Below are 26,272 nucleotides of genomic sequence, written 5' to 3'. Positions count from 1 at the left end.
GAGAGGTTGATGGAGATCCAGCAGCGCGACGGCGTGGTGGTGGAAGCAGCGGGGATCTCGGCAGGGCTTCGCCAAGCTCAGCGAGAGGGAGAGGTGTCACGGGAGGGAGAGGGAGGCGCCAGGGGCTTGGGGTGCTTCTCCCATGCGCCTCCCCACTATATATAGGGGTGGAGGGGGCTGGTTTCTTACCCTCCAAGTCTATTGGGGTGTTGGCAAGGGTGGGGGAAAGAAATCCCGTCATTTCCCTTCCCCACCGATTGTTATCCCCCTTTTTTAGGGATCTTGATCTTATCCCTTCGGGATATGATCTTATTCCTTCTAAGGTGGGATCTTGGTGCGCCTTGACCAGGGGTGTGGGGCCTTGCCCCCACTACCCACGTTCATGTGGGTCCCCCCATGCAGGTGGGACCCACTTCGGAACCTTCTAGAACCTTCCCGGTACAATACCGAAAAATCCCGAACATTTTCCGGTGGCCAAAATAGGACTTCCCATATATTAATCTTTACCTCCGGACCATTCCGGAACTCCTCGTGACGTCCGGGATCTCATCCGGGACTCCGAACAACTTTCGGTTAACCGCATACTAATATCTCTACAACTGTAGCGTCACCGAACCTTAAGTGTGTAGACCCTACGGGTTCGGGAGACATGCAGACATGACCGAGACGACTCTCCGGTCAATAACCAACAGCGGGATTTGGATACCCATGTTGGCTCTCACATGTTCCACGATGATCTCATCGGATGAACCACGATGTCGAGGATTCAATCAATCCCGTATACAATTCCCTTTGTCAATCGGTACGTTACTTGCCCGAGATTCAATCGTCGGTATCCCAATACCTTGTTCAATCTCGTTACCGGCAAGTCACTTTACTCGTACCGTAATGCATGATCCCGTGACCAAACACTTGGTCACATTGAGCTCATTATGATGATGCATTACCGAGTGGGCCCAGAGATACCTCTCCGTCATACGGAGTGACAAATCCCAGTCTCGATTCGTGCCAACCCAACAGACACTTTCGGAGATACCCGTAGTGCACCTTTATAGCCACCCAGTTACGTTGTGACGTTTGGCACACCCAAAGCACTCCTATGGTATCCGGGAGTTGCACAATCTCATGGTCTAAGGAAATGATACTTGACATTTGGAAAAGCTCTAGCAAACGAACTACACGATCTTGTGCTATGCTTAGGATTGGGTCTTGTCCATCAAATCATTCTCCTAATGATGTGATCCCGTTATCAATGACATCCAATGTCCATAGTCAGGAAACCATGACTATCTGTTGATCAACGAGCTAGTCAACTAGAGGCTCACTAGGGACATGTTGTGGTCTATGTATTCACACATGTATTACGATTTCCGGATAACACAATTATACCATGAACAATAGACAATTATCATGAACAAGCAAATATAATAATAACCATTTTATTATTGCCTCTAGGGCATATTTCCAACAGGGTGGCGGTGTGCTCCTCTGTTTGGAGGGAGCGTTCCGTGTTTCCGTTGACCGTTATAACGCCGCGTGGACCGGGCATCTTGAGCTTAAGATAAGCATAGTGAGGTACCGCATTGAATCGAGCAAATGCAGTTCGTCCAAGTAGTGCGTGATAGCCGCTGCGAAAGGGGACGATATCGAAGATTAATTCCTCGCTTTGGAAGTTGTCCGGAGATCTGAAGACTACCTCTAGTGTGATTGAGCCTGTACAGCGGGCCTCTACACATGGTATGTTTCCTTTAAAGGTAGTCCTTGTGGGCTTGATCTGTGATGGATTAATGCCCATTTTGCGCACTGTATCCTGATAGAGCAGATTGAGGCTGCTGCCACCGTCCATGAGGACTCGTGTTAGGTGGAATCCATCAATGATTGGGTCCAGGACTAGTGCGGCTGATCCGCCATGCCGGATACTGGTCAGATGATCCCGACGATCAAAAGTGATCGGGCACGATGACCATGGGTTGAATTTTGGGGCGACTGGCTCTATTGCATAAACGTCCATTAGTGCGCGCTTGCGCTCCCTTTTGGGGATGTGTGTAGCATATATCATGTTCACCGTTTTGACCTGAGGGGGAAACTTCTTCTGTCCCCCTGTGTTTGTCTACCGGGGTTCCTCGTCATCGTCCTCGCTCTACGATCCCTTTTCCTTGGTCTCGGCATTTAACTTGCCGGCTTGCTTAAACATCCAGCAATCTCTGTTGGTATGGTTGGCTGGTTTGTCTGGGGTGCCATGGATTTGGCACGGACGGTCGAGTATGCGATCCAAGCCGGATGGTCCTTGATTGTTCCTTATATACGCCTTTTTCGCTGACCGGACTTGGAGCCGCTGAATCCGGCGTTGACAGGAGTGTCATCGGTGTTGTCGCCATTACTTCAGCGTTTGTGTTTGCTGCGTCGGAGCTTGCCGTTGCTGTTCTTGACCTCAGAGGGGCCTGCCTCGCTGGTTGTGTTTTTGCTACGAGCCAGCCAACTATCCTCACCCGCGCAAAAGCGGGTCGTGAGTGCCGTGAGGGCTGCCATAGATTTCGGCTTTTCTTGGCCGAGGTGGCGGGCGAGCCATTCATCACGGATGCTATGTTTAAAGGCCGCTAGGGCTTCAGCATCCGGACAGTCTTTTTAGTTAGGAATCTAGTCCAGAATTTCCTGGCTGACTCTCCAGGCTGTTGGACTATGTGACTTAAGTCATCGGCATCTGGTGGCCGGACATATGTTCTTTGGAAGTTGTCAAGAAAGGCTTCCTGCAAGTCCTCCCAGCTGCCGATGGAATTTCCAGGCAGGCTGTTTAACCAGTGCAGAGCTGGCCCTTTGAGCTTTAGTGGGAGGTATTTGATAGCATGGAGGTCATCTCCGCGGGCCATGTGAATGTGGAGAATAAAATCCTCGATCCATACCGCGGGATCGGTTGTTCCGTCGTATGATTCAATATTGACGGGTTTGAACCCTTCGGGGAATTCATTGTCCATTACTTCATCGGTGAAGCAAAGAGGGTGCACGGCGCCTCTATATCGAGCCGCGTCGCGACGTAGCTCCGATAGAGTCCGTCTATGGTTATCGGCCCGGGCGTGACTAGGTTTGTCACGTCCAAATAGGTAGCCGTCGTCGCGTGTCAAGGCACGTCCTCACGATCCGTAGATCGATCTTGTATGTCCTGCTCTACTGTCCAAGTCTTGACGAAGGTCATATGTATAGCCCCGAGCTGTCTTATCCCTGCCTTTACGGCGAGGTAGAACAGTCTGTTTTTCGGCTCGGGTTGCCGTTTTATCCCGGCCGCGCGATGGCCGATCAACCGTATTGCGTGATGCTGGTGCAGGTTCTGGCGCCTCATCATCAAACTGAGGTAGCAATTTGCGCTTCGGGTAACTTTTGGCTGGGCGTTTAAGGCCGTATTCCTCTGCTGCCAGGACATCGGTCCATCTGTCATTGAGCAGGTCTTGATCAGCTTGAAGCTGCTGCTGCTTCTTTTTCAGGCTCCTCGCAGTGGCTATTAGCTGAAGCTTAAAGCGCTCCTGCTCCAGAGGCTCCTCGGGCACGATGAAGTCTTCATTGCCGAGGCTCACCTCCTCCTCGGAGGGCGGACGGTAACTACCGTCCTCCGAGTCTTCTTCTATGGCCTGTTCGTCAGGGCTGACATGCCCTGATTCCCGATTGTCTTGTTTGGCAGTTTGTTCATCGGGTTCTTCTGTGTCTTCGGCACCATCCGGAGTGTTGTCGTCTCCTGTGCCGGTGTTGCTGTCCCTGCTGCGGCGGGATTTAGAGCGGCGCCGCTGACGCCGGCGCTTTGGTTGTGTTTAGGAGGGTCCTCCTTTGCTGGGTTTTCCTTGTCATCGCCGCTATTATTTTTCGGCGTATCTACCATGTATACGTCATATGAGGAAGTGGCCGTCCATCGTCCAGTGAACGGCGGGTTTTGGGCCTCCTCGTCTCCGGCATCGTCGTCCATACCGTCGATGTCTTTGGAGTCATAGTCAAGCGTGTCGGTTAAGTCTTCGACAGTGGCTATGAAGTGGGTGGTGGGTGGGAAGCGAAATTCTCCCCCATCATCAGCCTCCAGCTCGAACCGGACATAATTCGGCTGTGAATCCCCCGCCAAGGACATATTTCTTAACGAATTTAGCACATCGCCCAAGGGCGAATGCTGGAAGATGTCTGCGGCGCTAAACTCAAAGATCGATAAGCGATCAAGTTCGGCGTCCGCGGATGCACATGGCTCGGAATTTATGACCAGAGACGAGTCCGGAGTTCCGGTGACAAAGACGTCGTGTGACTTTAGGTCTATGTTCGGCTCCAACGCCGTGGAATCTGTGGCCTCCGTGGTGGCGTTGAGCCTCCCGTCCTTGGATGGCGCTGTGTGCTCCGGATCTAGGGCCAGAGCAGTTACAGGAGCTATCTCCTGGATGCGGTCTGACGATAGATTTAGGTCATGTTCATCAAGGTGACCAGGAGCGGCTGTCGCGGTCTCGAATCCAGCGAAGGTCAAATCTCCACGGATGTCCGCGACGTAGTTCAAGCTCCCAAACCTGACCTGATGGCCAGGGGCGTAGCTATCGATCTGCTCCAGGTGGCCAAACGAGTTGGCCCGCAGCGCGAAGCCGCCGAACACGAAGATCTGTCCGGGCAGGAAGGTTTCTCCTTGGACAGCGTCATTGTTGACGATTGAAGGGGCCATCGAACCTTTTGAGGACGACACAGTGAAACTCTCAACGAAAGCACCAATGTTGGTGTGAAAACCGGCGGATATCGGGTAGGGGGTCCCGAACTGTGCGTCTAAGCTCGATGGTAACAGGAGACAGGGGACACAATGTTTACCCAGGTTCGGGCCCTCTCTATGGAGGTAATACCCTACTTCCTGCTTGATTGATCTTGATGAATATGAGTATTACAAGATTTGATCTACCACGAGATCATAATGGCTAAACCCTAGAAGTCTAGCATGTATGACTATGGTAATGAGTTTATGTCCATCCGGACTAAGCTCTCTGGTTTATATAGAAACCGGGAGGATCTAGGGTTACACAAGGTCGGTTACAAAGAAAGGAATCTACATATTCGGTCGCCAAGCTTGCCTTCCACGCCAAGGAGAGTCTCATCCGGACACGGGGTGCAGTCTTCGGCCTTCGTATCTTCACAGCCCATCAGTCCGGCCCATGGTTAACAGGCCGGACGCCCGAGGACCCCTTAGTCCAGGACTCCCTCAGTCCACATTTTCCCGGGCGTTCGGTCTTTTCGGTTTGTTCGGTCCGGTCTTTTCGGTCTTTCAAAAGTTCGGTCTTCCATAATTAAAGACCGAAATAATTTCGGTCTTTTCAGTTCTTTACTATTCGGTCTTCGGTCTTTACTATTCGGTCTTCGGTCCCGACCAAACAGACCAAATTAATTGCTAGAACTTAGATTTATATTACTTCCAGTAACAGTTGTATGCAAACTACATAGAGTACAGAGGTATATGTGTATACAAATGTGTTTGTACAGAGACAACACGTGTTTATATTTGACAGCAAAAAGTAAGAAGATCAAGTAACATCAGCCCATGGAATTGACAAGCAGCAAACACATCACCTCTTCGTACTTGACAACATAGCACTTGACATGAAGCAAACCAAGTCCAGTACATGATTTCAATTCAGCGGCAAACAACAAACATTAAGGTCTCACAGTCTCACTCTCAGTTCTCAATTCTCAAGTCACAAATCACAAGTACAAGATGAAACTAAAACAGCATACGTTCCACATGATTTTAGTTCAACCATGAGTAGACATGGACGTCACTTTGTTGGTCGACTTGGACACTTGTTTGACTTGGCCATGGAAGAAGCAACAACACCCTTACGCTTTCCCTTCACCTTGTCACCAAATTCTTCAATCAACTCTGCAACAAGTCAAGTATTCAATCAAATTTCATAATTTGCTAGCTATGGTGATAGACTAAAAGTGACAAATGCTATGTGCGGAGTTAGAGATCTGCTATGGTGATAGACTGATTCGTCCCCTGCTTCTGCAGCAGCAGTTGCTTCTGCATCCGCCTCTGCCTCTAGAATCATATCTTCATCATCTTTCCCATTCAACTCCTTATCATGACTTTCAGATTCTGCTATAGATAGCATCTACAAAAAAAGAGAAAGCTACTCGTTATTTCAACATACAAACCAACAAAAAGACAATTATTTCAACAGCAGCACATACAAGCAAACACCTGCAAGCAGGCAGCAACATTGACATGAGCAAAATCTGGACATCTACCACAAACAACTCATAAATGAGTTTGTACAACACAAAACCTGGACATCGCAGAATATGGACATCACAAAATCTGGACATCGTAGAACATAAACATCACAGAATTTGTACATCACAGGACATGAACATCTAAACAAAATCTAGACATCACAGAACATGAACACCACAAATGAGTTTGATGCACATAGAGATATGAGATAGCTTGCTCACCTTCAGCTGCGAGGTGGAGCATGGAACAAGGACAGTAGGCGGCGAGCCGGCGACCAGCGTGGAAGAGGACGAGGTGGTGATGAACTGCAACCTAGATGGTGGTCGCCTGGTCGGGGTCGGCGTCGTGGTTGAGGAGCGACGCAGGAGGGTCGGAGTTGGCGGCGTGGCGCGACGCACGGGGGCACGGCGGTTGACGGCCTGGACGCTGGTCGTGGTCGTCACCGGCTCACCGCCTCACCGGTCCTGGGCGCAGCTATGGGCGCTAGGATTCATCGGTCAGGGTGAGCGGCGCCTCGGTGCGGTGGTCATCAGTCGTCACGGGCTCACAGGGGATGGGGCATCGGGTCACAGCGGCGGCCGGTGGCCGGCGGCTAGGGTTTGTCGTGGGAGAGAAAATGGGGAACGGGAATGAAGCCGATGCTGCCTGCTCGTTCCAATCGTGAGGTGAGGCCTAGGGCGTGAGGTCTGAGGTGAGGTGTGTGTGTATCTCGCTCATGAGTTGGGCCTTTGCTAAACTCGTATGTATGGGCTTTTATTTATTCGGTCTTTACGGGCTATTCGGTCTTAGAAACAGCAGGACCGAACAGACCGTAACAAATTCGGTCTTTTATTTATTTATGCTGACCGTTTTTTATTCGGTCTTTTCTTGTTCGGTCTTTTCGGGTTCGGTCTCGGTCTCTTCGGGTTCGGTTTTTGGTTTTCGGTTTTTATGCCCGGGGTGAGTGGTGGCAGTGTTTGGCCCTGAGTACTTGAGGCAGCCAAATGCCGCTGATACAGAGAGATTGTTGGCGTCTAACGCAGCTAGAGGCTTTCCAGGCATGCTTGGCAACATACATTGTATGCACTGGGAGTGGAGGAACTGTCCATTTGCTTAGCAGGGCCAGTACAAGGGGCATGTCAAAGCGTGCACTGTCATATTATAAGCGGTGGCTTCGCAGGATCTTTGGATATGGCATTCTTTCTTCGGCATGGCGGGTTCTCACAATGATATCAACGTGCTGCAGCGTTCTCCAGTCTTTGCAAGGCTTGCAGAAGGCCACTCCCCACCTGTGAACTTTGAGATCAACGGCCACCAGTACAACAAGGGATACTACCTAGCTGATGGTATATATCCTCAGTGGTCAACTTTTATGAAGACAATCTCGAACCCCCAAGGTGAGAAAAGAAAGAGATTTGCCCAAATGCAAAAGAGTGCTATAAAGGATGTGGAATGTGCTTTTGGTGTGCTTCAATCCCGATGGGGTATCGTTCGAAACCCTGCACTGACATGGGATGAAGGGAAGTTTTGGGAGGTGATGACTGCTTGTGTGATCATGCACAACATGATCGTCGAGAACGAGCGTGATGACAGGATCTTCGACCAAGGATTTGATTTTCAAGGTGAAAATGTTGAGCCCATGCACCAAGAACCGACCACGTTTCAACAGTTTGTCCAATTTCATCGTGCGTGATTGGCACACTCATTTGGATCTTCAAAATGACTTTGTTGAGCACGTGTGGACTCACATTGGCAACCAATAGATGTATTGGTTCATTTATGCTCATTCAAGACAATTTGGATTTGGTTGTAAAACTATTTTATTAGAGACAATTTTGATTGGGTTGTAAAACTATTTTTATTTTCAGACAATTAATATTTAGACATGCAAACTTGTTTTAAACGTTGAAATATGAATATATATATATATATATATATATATATATATATATATATATATATATATATATATATATATATATATATATATATATATGGGCATTTTTTGCCGTGACGGACAGGATAAGGTCAAAGAATGCGTCCGCGCGCTGAACGCACAGCCACCGCATCCCAGGACAGGCCCGGACACGACCTCATTGCCCTATCCAAACGGACAGAATCTGAACAAAACGGACGTCCGTTTGAGATAGTTGGCATAAGGCTCGAGCAAAGCAAACCGCGGGGTCGGTGGAAGCCGAGACAAGGGTACGACGTCTACACGAACAACTACTGTGCCTGCGAAAAGCAACTCATGGTGAGACAGGCATGCCCTGGCCCTAGGCCCTCCCGAGCTCCTGCTGGAGGCGACAGCGCGGCACCTGGGCTCTGACGCTGCATCGGAGCAGGGGGCACCACCGCCTGCCTCTGGGTTCAGACTGGTTCAGAGCGCATGCGCGCGGTGGACAAATTTTACAGACTTCAATCGCGGTGATGGACCCAAAGCAAATGTCAAATGCGTCCGTCCGGTGATCGATCCCACTTCGTACCACCTCATATATACGGATAACCATTTGCACAGCATGAGCTCGGGGATTACAGTCAGACATGGTCTTTCGTACCACCTCACATATTATAACGAAGATGCGGTGCAAGAAATCTTGATGAATGGTGGCGTAACAAAAGGAACACGGCATGGCATTGCGTTACTAGTAAACTAAGCTAACTTTATGAGGCACGAAAAGATAAAAGGTTGATCTAGGATGGTAGTAATGCTAGCTAGCGCATACTCGTACACCAGCACAGTGGCAGGGCAGGACCACGGAGGAACAAAGGGACCTTTCACGCCAAAGGATTCCAAGTCCTACTAGGTACCACTACTAACCGGGAAAAAGAAACAAGTCGGAAAAGGTCAAAAAATATCGCCGACCGTGGGGATCTTTCACCAAAGCATTCCAAATGAACAAAAAATCCTACTAGGCAGTGGTCCTGTCCTGCCTGAACAAATCGAAATAAAGTTAAAAAAACAAATCGAAATAAAGTAAAAACAAAATCAAATCGCCGACCGTGGGGATCGAACCCACGGCCACGTGGTTAAAAGCCACGCGCTCTACCACTGAGCTAGGTCGGCCTGATTACCAATTGCAATGAAATAAGATTCAATATACGATATTGAAGTATCTGCCCGAAACAGCCACCGGGCAGAGGGAAGCAAGTGCAGGCGAACGCTAATTTGCCGAGAAGTGTTCGGGGGTAAAAAGAACCGTAGTTAAACGCCGACCGTGGGGATCGAACCCACGACCACGTGGTTAAAAGCCACGCGCTCTACCACTGAGCTAGGTCGGCTTGCTTGCATTTGCCTGCCGAGAGTTATATGTGAGCAGAAGATGCGACAAGTGGTTGTGCTGGCTGAATGGATTCTCTGAGCTGAGGGCACACTCGGGGGAAGTCTGTTCAGTGATCTTCCGCAGCGTCGGCCTTGCATAGGTCTCCTTCGTAGCTCTCCGCCAAAATCGAAGCTGCGTCGTCCCTGTCGCCGGTGGCTGAGTGATTGGCATTGATCTCCATGTGGCTTCGCACTTCTTCTACGGATTGGGTTGCGTCGGTGGTCGTCTGCCGGGAAGGCGGAGTCGCTCCCTCGCTCGCTCAGAGAGAAGGGAAGTCGATGATGGTTCTCAAGGAGAAGCGACGATGATGACGTCAACGTGCTACCTCGATGAGCCTTTCTTTACAGTGGTGCATGTGGGGTATCTTGTCTCTGCTGCTCAGCAAGTAGTGGTGGTTTTCGACCGGTTTATCGTTAGTTAACCGGTTTTCCAGCCTGATCAGCATCAAAGCAGAATCGTGTACTCCACAGTTGTCCTGGAAAACAGCCACCTGGCACAGGTAAGCAAGTGCATGCCAACGCTGATTCATTCGTCTTCCGGGTTAAACTAGGACAGGGACCTGTGTTCTGAAGGGTTCGATCCTGATCCCGCCGCTGCTTCACATGCACACCAACCAACCAGCGGATATGCAAGGGGAAAGGAGGAATAGGAAACGACAGGAAAGGAGGCCAAAGTGGAGCATCGTTTCTACACTTTCTACTACGTACTGTAGGTTTTTTTTCTTTTTCGAAAAGGGGTTTTACCCCAGCCTCTGCATCAGAAAGATGCATACGGCTCATATTATTAATAAAAACCAGCAACAAGTCTTCAAGTCTTGAAGTATGAAAAAAAAAAAACGCTCATAAGAGCTAAACAGAAAAGCCACAACCGGCTGGCAAAAAAATAGGAGCACTACATGTCTATCCTATTACATGACCGCCATCCAAACCGGTTGAAAATATCTCGAGCTACCATCTCTCATCGGGTAGACGCAGTAACCAAACGCTCCCTGGCCTCCGTCGGAGTGAGTAGCGACCACATACGGATCAACGCTGTGGCCCTGAAGATAACCTGCAAAAAATGAATGTTCGTTGATCTGTTAAAAACCAAATCATTTCTGCAGTTCCAGACTGCCCATAATAAAGCACAAACGCCAACGCGAATGTGCCTCGCTGTATCGGAATCAACCCCATCAAGCCACGTTCCAAATAACATGTTGATGGACGTAGGCGGATTAATATTAAAAGCAATATGAATCGACCACCATAGAATCTTAGCGAGCGAACAATCAAGAAAGAGGTGTTTGATAGTTTCGTTATGGTCACAAAAACTACATCTAGCAGAACCCACCCAATTGCGTTTTGCCAGATTATCCTTAGTCAAAATAACTTGTTTATGCATGAACCACATAAACACTTTGATTCGCAAAGGTACCTTTACTTTCCAAACTTGCTTCGAGGAAGGAATGACGCTAGAGTTTATGACGTCCAGATACATGGATTTGGCCGAGAACACGCCGTTCTTAGTTAGTTTCTAATACAACTGATCTGGCTGCTGAGACAACTGTACATCCATCAAACGTCTTACAAGATGAACCCAGGCCTCCCAACGATTTCCAACTAGCGTCCTCCGAAAACTAATATTGAGGGGAGTGGATTGTAGAACGGTTGCAACGTAAGCTTCTCTACGTTGAACAACGTTGTACAGAGAAGGATATTGAAGTGCAAGGGGAGTCCACCGAAGCCACGTATCCTCCTAGAACCTCGTATTAGCTCCATTTCCGACTAAGAACCTTGTCCTGTTGAAAAAGAGTGGCTTGACTCTCATCAATCCTTTCCAAAATGGTGAGTCGGTCGGCCTCACTGTCACCTGGGCCAAGGTTTTAGACTGAAGATACTTATTTCGCAAAATCTGAGCCCAAGTAGCCTCCGTCTCGGACGAAAGTTTAAACAGCCACTTGCTAAGGAGACATCTGTTTTTGACTTTCAGATTTTCAATACCTAGACCCCCTTGGTCCTTCGGTCTACAGATTATATCCCATTTAGCAAGCCTATACTTTCGTTTAAGCTCATCACTCTGCCAAAAGAATCGAGATCGATAGAAGTCTAGCCTCTTCCTGACACCCACCGGGACTTCGAAAAAGGATAGAAGAAACATAGGCATACTGGTGAGGACCGAATTAATCAAAATTAATCGCCCTCCATATGACATGAGCTTCCCTTTCCAACAGCTCAGTTTCTTCTCGAAACGATCCTCGATGCATTTCCACTCTTTGCTAGTCAGCTTACGATGATGGATGGGTATACCTAAATACGTGAACGGTAACGTGCCCAACTCACATCCGAACAATTGTTTATACGCCTCCTGGTCATCATTAGCTCTTTCAAAACAGAACAATTCGCTCTTGTGGAAGTTAATTTTGAGCCCGGACAATTGTTCAAATAAGCATAACAGAAGCTTCATATTTCTCGCTTTCGCCAAGTCATGCTCCATGAAGATGATAGTATCATCAGCATACTGAAGGATGGAGATACCGCCATCAACTAAATGCGGAACCAGGCCACCTACCTGCCCCGCATCCTTAGCCCGTCCTATTAAAATAGTCAGCATATCAACCACTATGTTGAATAGGATCGGTGACATGGGATCTCCTTGCCTTAACCCTTTGTGAGTCTGGAAATAGTGACCTATATCGCCATTCACTTTAATCCCAACACTCCCTTTTTGCGTAAAGGATTCAATCTGGTTTCTCCAGGCCGTGTCAAATCCTTTCATACGCAGAACCTGTTGAAGGAAAGGCCATTTAACTTTATCGTATGCTTTTTCAAAATCCACTTTAAAAACAACGCCATCTAGTTTTTTTGAGTGAATCTCATGGAGCGTTTCATGCAAGACGACAACCCCTTCAAGGATATTTCTATCTGGCATGAAAGCTGTCTGGGACGGTTGCACAACTGAATGCGCAATCTGCGTAAGTCTGTTCGTCCCAACCTTGGTGAATATTTTGAAACTAACATTAAGCAGACATATAGGCCTGAACTGCTCAATGCGAACGGCCTCTGTCTTCTTAGGAAGAAGAGTTATCGTTCCAAAATTCAGCTTAAACAAATGAAGCTGACCATTAAAAAACTGATGAAACATCGGCAACAGGTCTCCCTTAATGAAGTGCCAACACTTTCTATAAAACTCCGCCGGAAATCCATCCGGTCCTGGAGCCTTATTATTTTCCATTTGTGCGATGGCCTCAAACACCTCTTTCTCCGTAAAGGGAGCAGTCAAAATCTCATTCTCGACAGTCTCAAGTTGAGGAACATCCTCAACCCTTGACTCGTCCAAAGACACAAAATTCTCTTCCGGAGGTCCAAACAACTGCTTATAATAGTTGGTAATGTAAACTTTGAGGTTCTCTTGACCAACTATCGTTCCTTCGTCTTGTTCTAATTGGAAAATTCTCTTCTTACGATGCTTCCCATTAGCAATCATGTGAAAGAATTGAGTATTATCCTCGCCTTGGACGATTTTGCGAACCTTAGCGCGCAATGCCCACTTCAATTCCTCCTCACGGAGAAGCTCTTTCAGCCACAACTCAGCCTCCATCTTAGTTTCCAGCTCACTGGTACCTAAGATAGAAGTTTCAGCTTTTACTTCAAGGGTCTGGATAAGTAGAAGGAGTCGCTCCTTCACCGCCTTATATATCCCATGCGTATGCTTAGCCCATCCACGAAGGAACCTTCGAAGATGACGAATCTTGCATTGCCATCTCTCAATGGGTGACCTTCCTCCTGAGTCTTTAGCCCACTCTCTAGCTAACAACTCGAGGAAACCTTCTCTTTCAAACCAAGCAAGTTCAAATGAGAAAATATTCTTGTTACCCACATGAGTTTGAGCTCCCGAGTCAACTAGTAGCGGCGTGTGATCCGAGATCCCTCGAGTCAACGCCTGCACTGTTACCAGGGGAAACTTCTATTTCCATTCGACACTAGCTAAAACCCGGTCAAGCTTCTCAAAAGTCGGCACCGGTAACGAGTTAGCCCAAGTGAATTTCCTACCCGAGAGATCTATCTCTCTGAGATCCAAGCTTTCAATGATAGTATTGAACATAAACGACCATCTGCCATCAAAATTCTCATTATTCTTTTCCTCCCTTCTTCGAATAATGTTGAAATCACCCCCCATTAAAACAGGGAGCTGCTCATTACCGCAGACATGGACCAGATCGGCCAAGAAATCTGGCTTGAGTTCTGGTTGCGCGGCTCCGTAAACCGCGACCAAAGCCCAATCAAATCCATCGGCCTTAGTTCTGACCCGAAACTTTACCGCAAACTCTCCCAAAACTACACTCCGAACTTCCAAAGTTTCACACTTAACCCCAAGTAAAATCCCACCGGATCTTCCTCGAAGGGGGAGGCAATGCCAGTCGAAATCTACCCCCCGAGATAAAGTACTAAGAAAATGTGGAGTGAAGTTGCCTCTTCCAGTTTCAGACAGAGCAATAAAGTCCAAATGATGTTCAAGAGAAGCATCTGCTAGAAACCTTCTTTTAGCCAAGTCTTTAAGACCTCTGCTATTCCAGAAAATGCCTCTCATATTTCATCATGAAATTTTTTAGAGGTACGGATCCTAGCACTTCTACGCACAGCCGAAACCGGATAAACCTTCCGTTTCCAAGTTCGTTTAGGCTTAATGCGATCATCAGATCGGACACCACACTCGGGCTCTGCCGCAATCACCAAAGACTCATCTACATGGTTAGAGATCTCAGGGTAGGCATACCCTTCCTCCTCCTTCGTCTCCGGTACCGCAGGGTCAAGATCGGCACACAAACCATCAAGAACCCTAACCCCAAGCGCATCAATCTCCGACTCATTCATAGGCTTAACGGCAGCTATGTGACGAATCATTTCTAACGCTCGTTCAGCTTCCAAATCAAGAATGTCATTAACAAACCTCGATATCTCTATATCATTATTACCAAGTGATAATCCTAGTTGGCTTGCATTGTGAACAATCTCATCATTGGTAAAATGCAAAATTGAATTCGAATTAATAACATACATATCGGTGGAGATCTCGACGTCACGCAGCTTGGCTGCCCTCATAGCACACCTCAACTGCATGTCATCAACGTCCGGCTGCTCCTGCAGCCTCCTGCTGATCCGCCTCCCCTCAGAGACAGGATCCGGGATCCCACCAAAGGCGACGACCTCCTCGCGCGAAGCTCTGCTAGGGGAAAGGCCTCCTGCCCGCCCCCCAACAGCGGTGACCTCGGCCGGGACGACCGGCGCAGCACCACAGGACGACGCCAACTCCCGCGGCTTGTCCACGGAAGTCCCACCAACATCCGAGACCGACGAGACCAGCCTAGGGCGATCCGGGGAGTGTGGTGATACGGCCACTCCACCTGACCCGCCCTCCGAGGCCGAACGCGTCCTGGCCAGAGGGGATACGGCGGCCTCCTGCACGCCCACCCCTCCACAAGCAGCCGGCCTCAAGGGAGGGAACGCCGAGCTCGCCCTCGGCACCGACAGTGACGGCAACTCAGAGCGCCGGGCCTCCTGCCCAACACCTCCAACCGAAACCACCGTCGCAGCCACCTCCGCCGTAGCCGGAGGAAAGGTAAGAGAAGAGGGAGGGGCCTCCTGCCCCTCGGCACCTCCCACCTCAACAGGCTTCGTCACGCACGGACTCACCACAGGGCTCACGGTATCAACTCGGTCACCCCAAAGCCTAGGCGGAGCCGAGAACGCCCCCAAGGAACCAAGCTGCAAGGTGCTCGTCGGGACCGCACCAGTTGACCCAACAGGAGTAGTGTCACCAGAATCAGACGGACCAGAAGGCCCCTTGGCCTTATCATCATCACTCTTAGCCGTATCATCCTGATTCCCCGGAGCACCTCCTCCCTCAGAGGTGTCCATGGGATTATCATCCTCAAACTCACTGAAAAGGTTAGGATCCTCATACTCAACATCCAACTGATCTCAAGACTCAAATCAGTAACAGAGATGGTACTTTGTTAACTGATCTCTGTCCAATTGCATGGTGAAGATACTGGCCGGCAATGGAAAGCCTGATTCCAAGGGATGATAAGCCATCATTAACCTCCACAGCCGTCGCATTTTATACTACCTGAATGATGGTGTTAGGAAGCCTTTTAGGCCATAGCACCACTAGTACCACTCTATGGGACAACCATGATGAACGGCCTCAAAAGATAATGGCGTGTGCAGTGGTACATGTCCCCACCCGGCAACAGCTACACAGCTGCTGGCAAAGAATAGATGAGATGTTTCACCATGCAATTGCCTATGATTCACAAGAAATGGGTAACAAAGTAACAGCCCACTGATCCGCAAACAGTATAACAAATTGGAACAGCAAAAACTTTGGAACAAGCCAGGAGTTTTGCTTCCCTTCGGTACGCCCCCCTTAAAAAGTTTATACAGATCTTAAAGCTACTTAAAAAGACTGCCGCCATGTTAGCCTGCAGATCAAATGTACTGAATAGATTGATTTCGATACAAAAGACTATGTCGCCCTTTTTTTTATCGAAGGGGTAAACTCTAATCTGCGTCCAAACCTGTAAACTTTTCTAGGAGGGTGTGCCCAAGCAAAGTTCGTCAGGTAAATAATAGTCTTGCAACCTTCACATTTACGACGAACGACCGGTTCAGGACAAGAGTGGCAAAATACATAGGGGTCATCAAACACAGCAGTAGCTCTCGCACTGCATACCAACCATTTACACGGATGGAAATAACACGCGTACAACAACGTGGGCACAACAAAATATAGAGCATAAGTCTCTAGGAGATATCGCAAATCTTAAACAGTAGAGTAACGGGTGATTTTACTTGCGGGATAGGAAAACCATGCAGTAGTACAGACGATATGTGCGACCTCGTCTTCAAACCGTGGGCAGCGACCGTCTTAGTTCTTATTCTTGGACTTGACCCCTGCCCTTGTAACTCCTGGAAAAAGAACAGATACAGTCAGTTCGGACATCATACTGTCAAGGTAGAATTTTGAAATGTACTTGACGTAGGATGGTGCAGGTTACCCAAGTGAACTTAAACCTTACATTGTTGGAGAAACATTCCAAAGTAGCAAAACAAAAGCATACATAGAGACAAGGTACATAAAGAACTTTTGCGAGGCTTGAGCCTTTAATCGTCAAAATATATCAACAAACACAGCATGTGTTTTTAACTCTGATTTGTAAATTATATATAGTTATTGGAAAAGAAATGTGCAAATCAAGGTCAACCTGTTATAATTCTCTGATCCATAATACTAGCTCTTTTTTCTTGTTAACTAGGTTTCCAGGAATTTCTTGGCTCAACCAAATCCAGACTCCAATTGTTTATGGTCAGAGCTAGAAAACGCAAATTTAATGCTGTGTCCCTCAGACAAACTAGGGTTTGATTACAACTACCAGCACAACATTCTGTTCTTCAAATGGCATTACGGAAACGATTGTGATTCTCTAAACTCTAGTGACCAGGAATGGGCTATATCCAAACACTTCCAAAACTCACAAGGCTTCTTACTCATCTAGAGAACAACAGGGAGTTGGAATGGGGAGTATATTCTAATTAAAAGAAATAAAAGCAAACTAACACTCAATTTAATGCTGGGACCGTACAGATATTTAAGCTCCAACTTCTAAACAAGCTTTCAAGTACAATGAGTCTTTTCAAGAGTAAACCGCTTTCCCGCTTAAGTGCAGTTCAAATAATTAAGCAAGCCTGAGAAACAGCTTGAGCAGTAAAGCAGTAACACGTGCAGACAAATGGTTAAATAAAATAACTGCAGAAGCACGGCATGCCATCAGCGAAATTAAAACAAAACTGTATTACTGAACGGAACACTATTGGACATACCAAGTCCAATCACATCTGAACTTTTCATGACCCTGATCCTCCGGCAAGACTCGGTGAACATCCTGCAATTACGAATAAGAAGCAATCACTTGATAAGCTCGTAGGGGAGGTATCAGGTATGCACCAGATATTCATGGTTTTCTTGACAACGGAATTGTAACAATTAACGTGCCACAAGAACAACTAGAGTGAGTTAGTGACTGCATTAGAACCCTTTTACTTGTTCAGACATGAGATGCTACATGCAGCAATAGAACACCAGGACCATAGAATTTAGAGCAATTACAACATAATAAAAAGATAACCAAGTAACTAGTACTGGGCTACTAGGTCCAACTATTCACCCTAGCCCCCGCGTCGTCCTCCCCCTAGGGCGACTCGGGCGGAGCCAGAAACCTAGCCGCCGCCGCCGCAAACTCCCTCCTCCTCTCCCTCCGCCGCCGCCGGAGGATGCCGCCGGGCTAAGCCCGGGGGCCGACGGCGGTGGCGGGGGATCTCCTCTCGCGCGCGTCTCCGGGGTGGGGCGGACCCCAAGGCGTGTGGTGGCGCGACCGATCTGGGATCTGCGGCGCGGCGGATGGCTGTAGCAGGCGGCGGGCGGCCCAGTCGCGGGCGGCGGCCAGGGCTGCGGGCGCTGCGGATGGCCCTTCAGTCGGCGGCGGCGGCTGCGGTCGGCGGCGGCCGGCTTGGCTGCGGTGGCGTGCGTGCTGCCTTCAGATCGGCGATGGCGGCGTGGAGGGCCTGGTGGTCTCGTCGGCGGCACCTTCGTTCAGATCTGTTCTGACCGGTGCAGCCGGCGGTGGTGGTCATCTCTTCCGTCAGAGGTGGTCGACCTAAGGCTGGGTGTTCGGATCTCGGGATCCGTCATCTAGCACCAGCTGCGAGTCGGGGAGACGTAGTTTCCGGTGAAAACCGAGCCGACGGCGGGCGATGGCGGCGTTCCATGTCGTTACCTTGATGAAGGCATCGTCATGTGACTACCGTCGACCCACTCGTACTGCTCCGGGGGAAACCCTAGGATCTGGTGTTCCAGACCGGATGATGGCGGCACTGCGGTGTCGTTTCTCTCTTGGGAGCATCGTTTGTGGAGCAGTGCTGGAAGTCAGAAGCAGGAGGTGGAGCGGCTTCGTCTTGCACGGAGCTTCGGTGGAGATGTCAAGTCATGCCTGATCGACAGGTGCTACGCTTGGTCATGCCTGGTCGGCAGGTGCTACGCACGACAGATCCTCCAAGGACTTCAAGCTGTGTCGGCTGGTGGTACTTGGCAGCATGGCGCTGAGGTGTATCAGTGGCGACGGCGACGTGTTCAGCTGTTTGCGCACAGGGAGGAGGTGCCGTTGGGCGCCGTGGTGGCGTCGACGATAGCTGGACCGAGCAAGGTTGATGCATCAGTACAGTTCTGAAGATGGAGCGGTGGCAGTTGGCGGCGGCGGCCTCTGAGAGCACGCCGGACCAGTGTGTGTCCCAGACCCGGCAAGTGGCTAGGTTGGGGTCTCGGGTCTTAGATGTTAGGCTTGGCTGCGATGTCTGTTTGGTATCAGGCCCAGGCTATCTGCGCCCCTTCATCAACTGGATAGGTGTAGCGACAGTTTGTTGCTTAGACAGCGGCTTTAGTCTTACTGTTGTATGACTTTGTAAGGTCTTGTGAGAATAATTAATAAAGTGGCCGTATGCATCGCCCAGATGCAGAGGCCGGGGGTCATCCTCCTTTTCTAAAAAAAAAACTAGGTCCGTTCCTTTTTACTGGTTCTTTTGGCGTCAATGCTATCTCCAATAAATTGCTTAGACCACTGTTTTTCCTAATAGCAAAGCTTTTAAAAACTAATGGCACAATTTTAGGTGAAAATAAAATAAAATTTTAGTATATCTGTGTCAGAGTTTGAAGAGGTTGACTGCATGCATTCTATAAAAAATTGGAACAGGTTAGATGGACTTGAGAGATACTCTAATCATGGCTGCTGTACAGAACGAGTTCATTTTATCTGGGTGCATGTATGTATACACAATAAACTAGTAAAAAACATTTATTTGGCACACTATCATTTTTATCATCCTTCAAAAGTTATACTACAGGAAGGGAAGCCTTGGCGCAGTGGTAAAGCTGCTGCCTTGTGATCATGAGGTCACGGGTTCAAGTCCTGGAAACAGCCTCTTACAGAAATGTAGGGAAAGGCTGCGTACAATAGACCCAAAGTGGTTGGACCCTTCCCCGGACCCTGCGCAAGCGGGAGCTACATGCACCGGGCTGCCCTTCAAAAGTTATACTACAGAACCCAAACTATCATTCAAAGTTCTCATTTCTACGCTTGTTGTTATTCCAATTAGATCAGACAATGTACTTACTCCCATGGGACGTCACCAACCAGCATCCAGTCTCCATCCTTGTCTTCGTAAGTCATCACATATTCACCATCCTTCCCTGGTACAGAATTAGACCCAGTACCACATGTAAGGTTAAAACTGCCGGAGAAAGGACCACCTTACACTGAATTTCTCAACAAAGCATTGTATGTTGGTAAATTTTATGTCCCTAGATATACACCTTTCTGCAATTTACGTTCTTAAATTAGTAGGTTTGATGTCTGACCTTGAAGCACAAAATGGGTATGAAGAGGTTATAGGGAAATTGCTGTTTATCAAAGGCTTATGAATAATTGAGTGATATTTAGTTATTTACAGACCCTTAGCGAATGCTAGCCTAAACATTAGGCATTTTATGACATAGTCCAATCTACACTGCTAGTTGCTTCATCAAACAATATTAAACACAATAAAAGTTCCTTGAATTAGAAGAGAATATTTGCTCCACCGGTAATAATATATGCTGAAACTAGGTATCTAGCGAAACAAATATGCACACAAATAGCATGGCCAAATTAGATGCGAAGCCTCGAAACTGGTTACACCACACTAACCAATTTAGCCGGCCCTGAAAAAGAGTCTTCTTCGTCAATTTCATAAACCTAGAATTTGCTACTCCCTCCGATCCAAATTAATTGACGCAGCTTTAGTACTAATTTGGATCGGAGGGAGTAGAACATTTCCAAACAGAGTAATTGGTTATTTCTTCAGCGAAACGAGATGTGTGCAACGATGCATTTCTTCTACCCCAATTCAAATTCAGGTGCAGATTAAAACAGCAACAATTTGCCAAGGATCCAAGCAGCCTCACCTGTCCTGAAGCCAATGAACATTTTCCCTAGCCCCACAACCATGCCCTTGTAGTTCTTGTATGTCTTGAGGTCAACCTTCCTCAGGTAAGGCGCACCATCCATGCTGACCTTGACATACAGAAACTCTTGCCCCTGCTTCGTGTCAGAATCCTCCTTGCTGCTCTTCAGCTGGTTGGTGGTGGTTGCCATCGTGCTCTTGCGATAGCTGCGGACTGGTGGCCATCCCACCACCTGAGCCCTGTGCATCGGCAATTCAGAGTAAGAACTGGCAATGGAGCCGACCCAGCATTTCGTTTGGCTATATGAAGTTATGAACACGAGTTGAAAGCAACCGGGTATGTTCAAACGAAACATACCCTCGAAAACAACTCAAAGCACTACAAACTTGGTAAACCTTGAAATTAAAGGTAGACCCAAATTGACCATTCCAGTTCAAACCTTAGTGTGCATATTTGCATGTGAGGCCTTCCTTAGTTTCCCCATGAAATTTCAAAGAACAAAATCACACATCCAATAAAGTTAGAAAAAAAAGGAGGAGGGGAGGGGGATTGAAGTCTAATTTCACAGCAAAATTGTAAAAAGACTCTTCAGTGAATGAATCTCTACCCCTCCACGCTCCTGAACCTAATAGATCAAGCCGAGTGCGCCCACAAACAGCAACGGAAGAACCGCAAAATGGACCCTTCGGCACCAAATTCGCACCCAAAAAAGAGGGTTTTTCCGCCTCGACAGACGGAATTCCCTCAAATGCATGCAACGGCTACCAAATTACAGCTTTTCGGAGGTTCCAAGCAAACTAAATCACCGTCTCGTACTAACCCACCACGTATTTTCCCAAATTTTTACGCATCACTTCCTCCACCCATTCGCGCTCCAACCCCCCGCATCCCGCAAAACTCGGCAGAACACCATGAAACAGTCAAATCCACAAAATTCGCAGGGGAGAAAGGCGCCTACTTGGCAGCAGGCTGCGGCGGGGCGGCGACCTTCTTGTCCTTCTCATCCCCGGACGCGTCCTTGTCTTTCCCGGCGGCGGAAACCGGCGCAGGCGGCACGACCTCGTCCGAAAACCCTCGCTTGGCGCCCTTGGCGGGCAGCAGGTCGAGTGTGGTGGTGGCGGCGACCGGGCGGCGGTCCGGGGACTCGCAGCCGGGAAGTCCGAGGCGGAGCTCGGTGCCTTTCAGGTCGTCGTCCGGGCGGCCGCCGGCGGCGGCCGAGAGGCCTATGTAGTCGAGCTCGAGAGGCGGCGACATGGGAAGCAGCAGGACATGAACTGGGGAGTAGCAGGAGGGGGAGGGGGAGGACGGAGGAGAGGAGGGGGGAGTGGAGCTGGTGGTTTGATTGCTATAGGAGGGAGGGGAGAGGCAGAGGGAGACGAGCAAGTGTGGTGGTGCCGTGGTAGTGGTGGTGGTAGTAGCAGCAGGAACTAGACTAGAGACTGTAGACTGTAGCAGAGTGGGGTGTGGCTGTTTGATGCTTTTGATTGCCCATGGGCTGTTTAATGCGTTTTAATATCTTCCCCATTTTCTAGTAATTCTTTTTTGTAAAACTGATGACAACAACAAATAAAAAAAAAGAATAACTAGGAATTATTTTACGGCACGGTTCATACATTTGGGTCAATTGGATGTAAAAACAGTGAAAACTCCGGTTCATCCCATATTTAAAGAAGGAAAAATGTCAGATTTTTACTATCTACTCAAACCTTATTTTAGAATATACTAGTATTTTTTTGGCGTAAACACAGTCGAGTGAATTTGACAACGTAACAAAAATACAACCATATTTTTGTGTGTGGAACCTGTATTTTCTGTTTATTTTTGAAGGTAACATGCTTTGTTTTTTATTCCAAAACATGAGGAATCTCTGCCAAAACAATGCAAAATACAATGAGACCGAATGTGGAACCATAGCTTATATAGTTCATTACTAACTCCCTCCTTTGTTAGCGCATGAGCCGCATCATTAGTGAAGCGACGAACCCAACTAACCCTATAATTCTGACGAGCTCGGAGCACAGCAGATAAATTCTTTCCCGTATCATTCAGCATGCTCACCATATACTTGTTGTCAAGCTGGATGTGCAATTTTGCACTTTCATCTATGCAGCCAGCTGGACTGCCCACGGGCACACAAGGATTTCAGCAAGCTCTGGGTTGGAGGTCGTCGGGAAGAAGTGGCATACACCCCCTCTAAACACGCCATCATGATCCCTAAGAACCACTTTGCCGCCCCTTCCTCCCCAAACTCTGAGATCGCCATGTCTGTGTTCGCTTTCATCCAATCGGGTTCCGACGGGAGCTATCGCTCATCCATCATCGAATTCGCAACTCTTGATCTTGTTTCTTGCACAACTTGCCACTCTTCCATATAGCTAGCTACTGAATTTGCTATCACATGTGCGTCTGCAATTCTTTTACCTTCCTTCGTGTCATTCCTTGCCAGCCATATAGCACATGGCCCCTGAATCATCATTGATCGTTCCTCTCTTCCAAAGCTTCTGATAACCATGTCAACATCTAGCTAGATGAGGAACTCTGGGAGCACGCCGATACTTGTGGGATCACCACTGGAGCTCCCTTTTCTAAGCGCAAAAATTTCCAGAACATCATCGAATGAGGGCATGCCCAAAATCTGTGATATATTATCTCTTTTCGCCCACATGCCTTTATCCGTCGATGGTGAAGCTCGACACCAACAACAAACCCAATATGTATCAAATTTAGGGTGCGAATCTTTGCTTAGTTCGGTGCACTAGTGTCCCAAAAAGCCACCCACCCCTTGTGGTTAGCCACCATCGAGGAAGGTTTTGGCTATCGGATCTTCACTCAATTATTGGTCATATGAAAACGGTATGCAAATTTTATAGTGAGTTGTCCATTTTTCATGAAATTCCATGGCAAGTAATCCTCCAGCCAGGGCCACCAATCATGATCCGCATAATATCTTGAGCATCGTCTAACGAAAACATCAACTCAACCTTGCTCCTATCCCATCTAGTACTATGGGCTGTTAGTAGATCACTGACATGGATAACACCTTGCACATAGTCCTCAACCAGTGGGTTGAGGCGACGCTTCCACCGGATACAGTTGTCGTGATGATTCTGATTCAGGAACTGTCACCTATCCTCCAAATTACACCATATTGTAGCAAGTTATGTCCATGTGGGATACTACGAAAGGTGAAAGATCCTCTAGTCGGGCATGTAGCATTCATGATTGTACGCTCACTAAAATATATATAGCTTTCATTACACGAGCACACAAAAGAGGAAGGGACTTGTAGTTATGACATGCTCTCTTAGCCAAGAACGTCTGATTGAATGCTTTGGGGTCTCTAAAACCAAGTCCTCCCTCATGCTTTCTAGTAGACATCTTGTCCCATGCAATCCAATGCACATTTTTCTCACCACTAGCTGCACCCCACCAGAAGTTTGATGAGATCAAAGATAGGTTCCGCCACATTCTCTTTTTGAGTTGAAAACAACTCATGGTATACGCTAGTGTCGATTGAAGCACAAACTTGAAAATACTTCTCGAGCCGCCTTTGAGAGGCATTATCCCTTCCAGCCGACCACTTTACCGCTGACACACTACTCGACATGCTTAAAAGTACCCTTCTTGGACCTACCAACCATTGTTCATAGGCCAAGTATGCCGCTCACTTAGAGCCTCTAAAGTAATACTAGTGAGTTGTTTCGGGTTTTCTTTATACTCCTCATTACCCCCCAAAGAAATTGGAAAGATTTTTTGCATGTTTTACTTTAGCTCTGATGTTGCATCATGGTCATTTAGAATGGTACGTAGTGTTTCAAAATTTTCTTTGAGAGCCCTCCAGAAACAACACGCTATCATCAGCAAAAAGTAGGTGGGTTACAATGGGGACAGCTCACCCAAAGAAAAAACCCATTAATTTCATTCTCCTTTGAGCATTACTCAACAAAGCAGGAAAACCTTCCACAAAGAAAAGAAATAAATAGGGGGGAGAGGGTCTCTTTGCTGGAGGCCTCTTGAGGGCAGGAAATTGGGTGAAAAATCTTAATTCATTTTAACCAAAAATTATGCAAAAGTAACACATCCCATAACCATCGCAAATCCAACTATCAACAAAGCCAAGCCGCGCCAACATCCGCTCCAAAAAAAATCCATTCCATTCTATCATAGGCTTTCATCATCTCCAAACTTGACCACACAAAGAGGTTTCATACATTTCCTCATCTTGATTGCATGCACACGCTCGTAAGAAACAAGAACAATATCTTTTTATGAGGCTACTTGGAACAAACACACTCTGTTCTTTTGAGATCATAATAGGTAACACCGCTTTCAACCCGTTTGCCAGAACCTTCGCCGCATTCTTATATAGCACATCACAAAGACTAGTCGAGCGAAACTATGAAAGCAACTCCGGTGAGTTTACTTTTGGAATCACTACACTTAGTGTCATTAAAAGCATTGGTTACCACCACTCCTGGAAAAAAATCCTTGACCGTGTTGCAAACATCATCTCGTATTAATGGCTGGTGTCGTTGATAAAACATCATGGGAGACCATTTGGATCGGGTGCTTTATTCGACCCCATTGGGAACAATTCTCTCTCAAGTTCTTCATCCGTGGCGACTCATATTAGTCTCACATTCATATCTTCTAAGACCATTCCTTCAATTTTGCAGCAGTCGCTCCAGACTCCATCCACCTTTCTAACGTGAACAACTTCTCGTAGAAGTTGGAAGCCATGCGCCTCATCTCTTTGTCGGTGGTGCATCAAGTCCCATCCTCCCGCAACAAAGCCCTGGCAATGTTCTTCCTCTTCCTATGTGATGCCCTGGCAGCGTTTCATGTACATCACCTCCTCTCTCACTCTCGTATATCTCATGGAGCTGTTGTTCGATCGCCCCAACCTCCTACATGTAACCAGTTTGTGTGGCATGTTCCTTTGCGTCACACAACTACTCTTTAAGCTCCCCAATTTGGCATCTTATTGATCCAAAGACCTCTTTTCTCCAAGCCCGCATGTCGCGGGTGACCACATTGATTTTCTCGCAAACTGCATCAAGGCCTATCGGACCACTATTAATTGCATCCCATGCTTCATTCACCATGCATCATACTAATCATGTAGGATATACATCTCTTCAAACCTAAAAGTCCTTTTACCCATGTAGTGACCGGTGCCACTAAAGCTCGAATGAAAAGTGTTGCATGTTATGGCTCCTCCGTTTAAACATGCTTGACCGATGTCTCTGGAAACATTTGCATGAAGGCATCATTGCATGTGGCCCAACCCAGTATGAATTGTAAGTCCTCCTTCGCATCTCTCTTGTTATCGCACGTATACGAGTACCTTGAGAATCCAAGGTCCGCTAAGCCCATTATCCGAAAAGCATTCCCTAATTTCCTCCATATGCACAAAGCTTCTCGGGTTCCCACCTCGCTGTTCTGGTTGAAATAAAACCTAGTTGAAGTCTCCTGCACAGAGCCATGGGAGGTCATCTTAATCCCTAAGGTAATAGATCGTGCCCCACGTTTTATGTCTCTACTAAGTATAGGGCACCCCGTAGGTTCCAGTGAACCTACATGCTTTATCCTCAACAGAAATAGCAACATATAAATAGTAATGACACCATGGCCTAACTGATACTTGCACATTATCTCTCCGCCAGAGTGCTAATCCTCCACTCCCGCCCAGAAAATCCACAACTAC

General features: G+C 47.8%; 2 protein-coding genes, 1 long non-coding RNA gene and 2 other non-coding genes across 5 annotated transcripts; 1 reads left to right on the top strand and 4 right to left on the bottom strand.

The window, feature by feature from the left end:
* Positions 1 to 5,568: 5,568 nt before the first annotated feature.
* Positions 5,569 to 6,899, bottom strand: LOC120976554 (uncharacterized). Its single transcript, XR_005772294.3, has 2 exons — positions 6,454 to 6,899; positions 5,569 to 6,110 (listed from the first exon to the last, which is right to left on the bottom strand). It is a non-coding gene; the product is annotated as an uncharacterized lncRNA (long non-coding RNA).
* A 522-nt stretch (positions 6,900 to 7,421) lies between these two features.
* Positions 7,422 to 7,904, top strand: LOC109768929 (uncharacterized). Its single transcript, XM_020327661.1, has one exon. The coding sequence runs from the start codon at positions 7,422 to 7,424 to the stop codon at positions 7,902 to 7,904; it is 483 nt and encodes a 160-aa protein (XP_020183250.1).
* A 1,302-nt stretch (positions 7,905 to 9,206) lies between these two features.
* Positions 9,207 to 9,278, bottom strand: TRNAK-UUU (transfer RNA lysine (anticodon UUU)). The gene has a single exon. It is a non-coding gene; the product is annotated as a tRNA-Lys (tRNA).
* A 143-nt stretch (positions 9,279 to 9,421) lies between these two features.
* On the bottom strand, positions 9,422 to 9,493 carry TRNAK-UUU (transfer RNA lysine (anticodon UUU)). Its single transcript has one exon. It is a non-coding gene; the product is annotated as a tRNA-Lys (tRNA).
* Positions 9,494 to 16,130: 6,637 nt separating this feature from the next.
* Positions 16,131 to 22,012, bottom strand: LOC109768928 (auxin-responsive protein IAA3). The gene is made up of 5 exons (XM_020327660.4): positions 21,524 to 22,012; positions 20,566 to 20,804; positions 19,737 to 19,812; positions 17,394 to 17,455; positions 16,131 to 16,481 (listed from the first exon to the last, which is right to left on the bottom strand). The coding sequence occupies exons 1-5, from the start codon at positions 21,817 to 21,819 to the stop codon at positions 16,441 to 16,443; spliced, it is 714 nt and encodes a 237-aa protein (XP_020183249.1). The 5' UTR covers positions 21,820 to 22,012; the 3' UTR covers positions 16,131 to 16,440.
* Positions 22,013 to 26,272: the final 4,260 nt, after the last annotated feature.

This window comes from Aegilops tauschii, chromosome 3 (genome assembly GCF_002575655.3).
Source record: "Aegilops tauschii subsp. strangulata cultivar AL8/78 chromosome 3, Aet v6.0, whole genome shotgun sequence".
In the NCBI taxonomy this organism is placed as follows: domain Eukaryota; kingdom Viridiplantae; phylum Streptophyta; class Magnoliopsida; order Poales; family Poaceae; genus Aegilops; species Aegilops tauschii.
The sequence above is the reverse complement of the archived record's forward strand: the minus strand, read 5'-3'. Positions and strand labels throughout refer to the sequence as shown.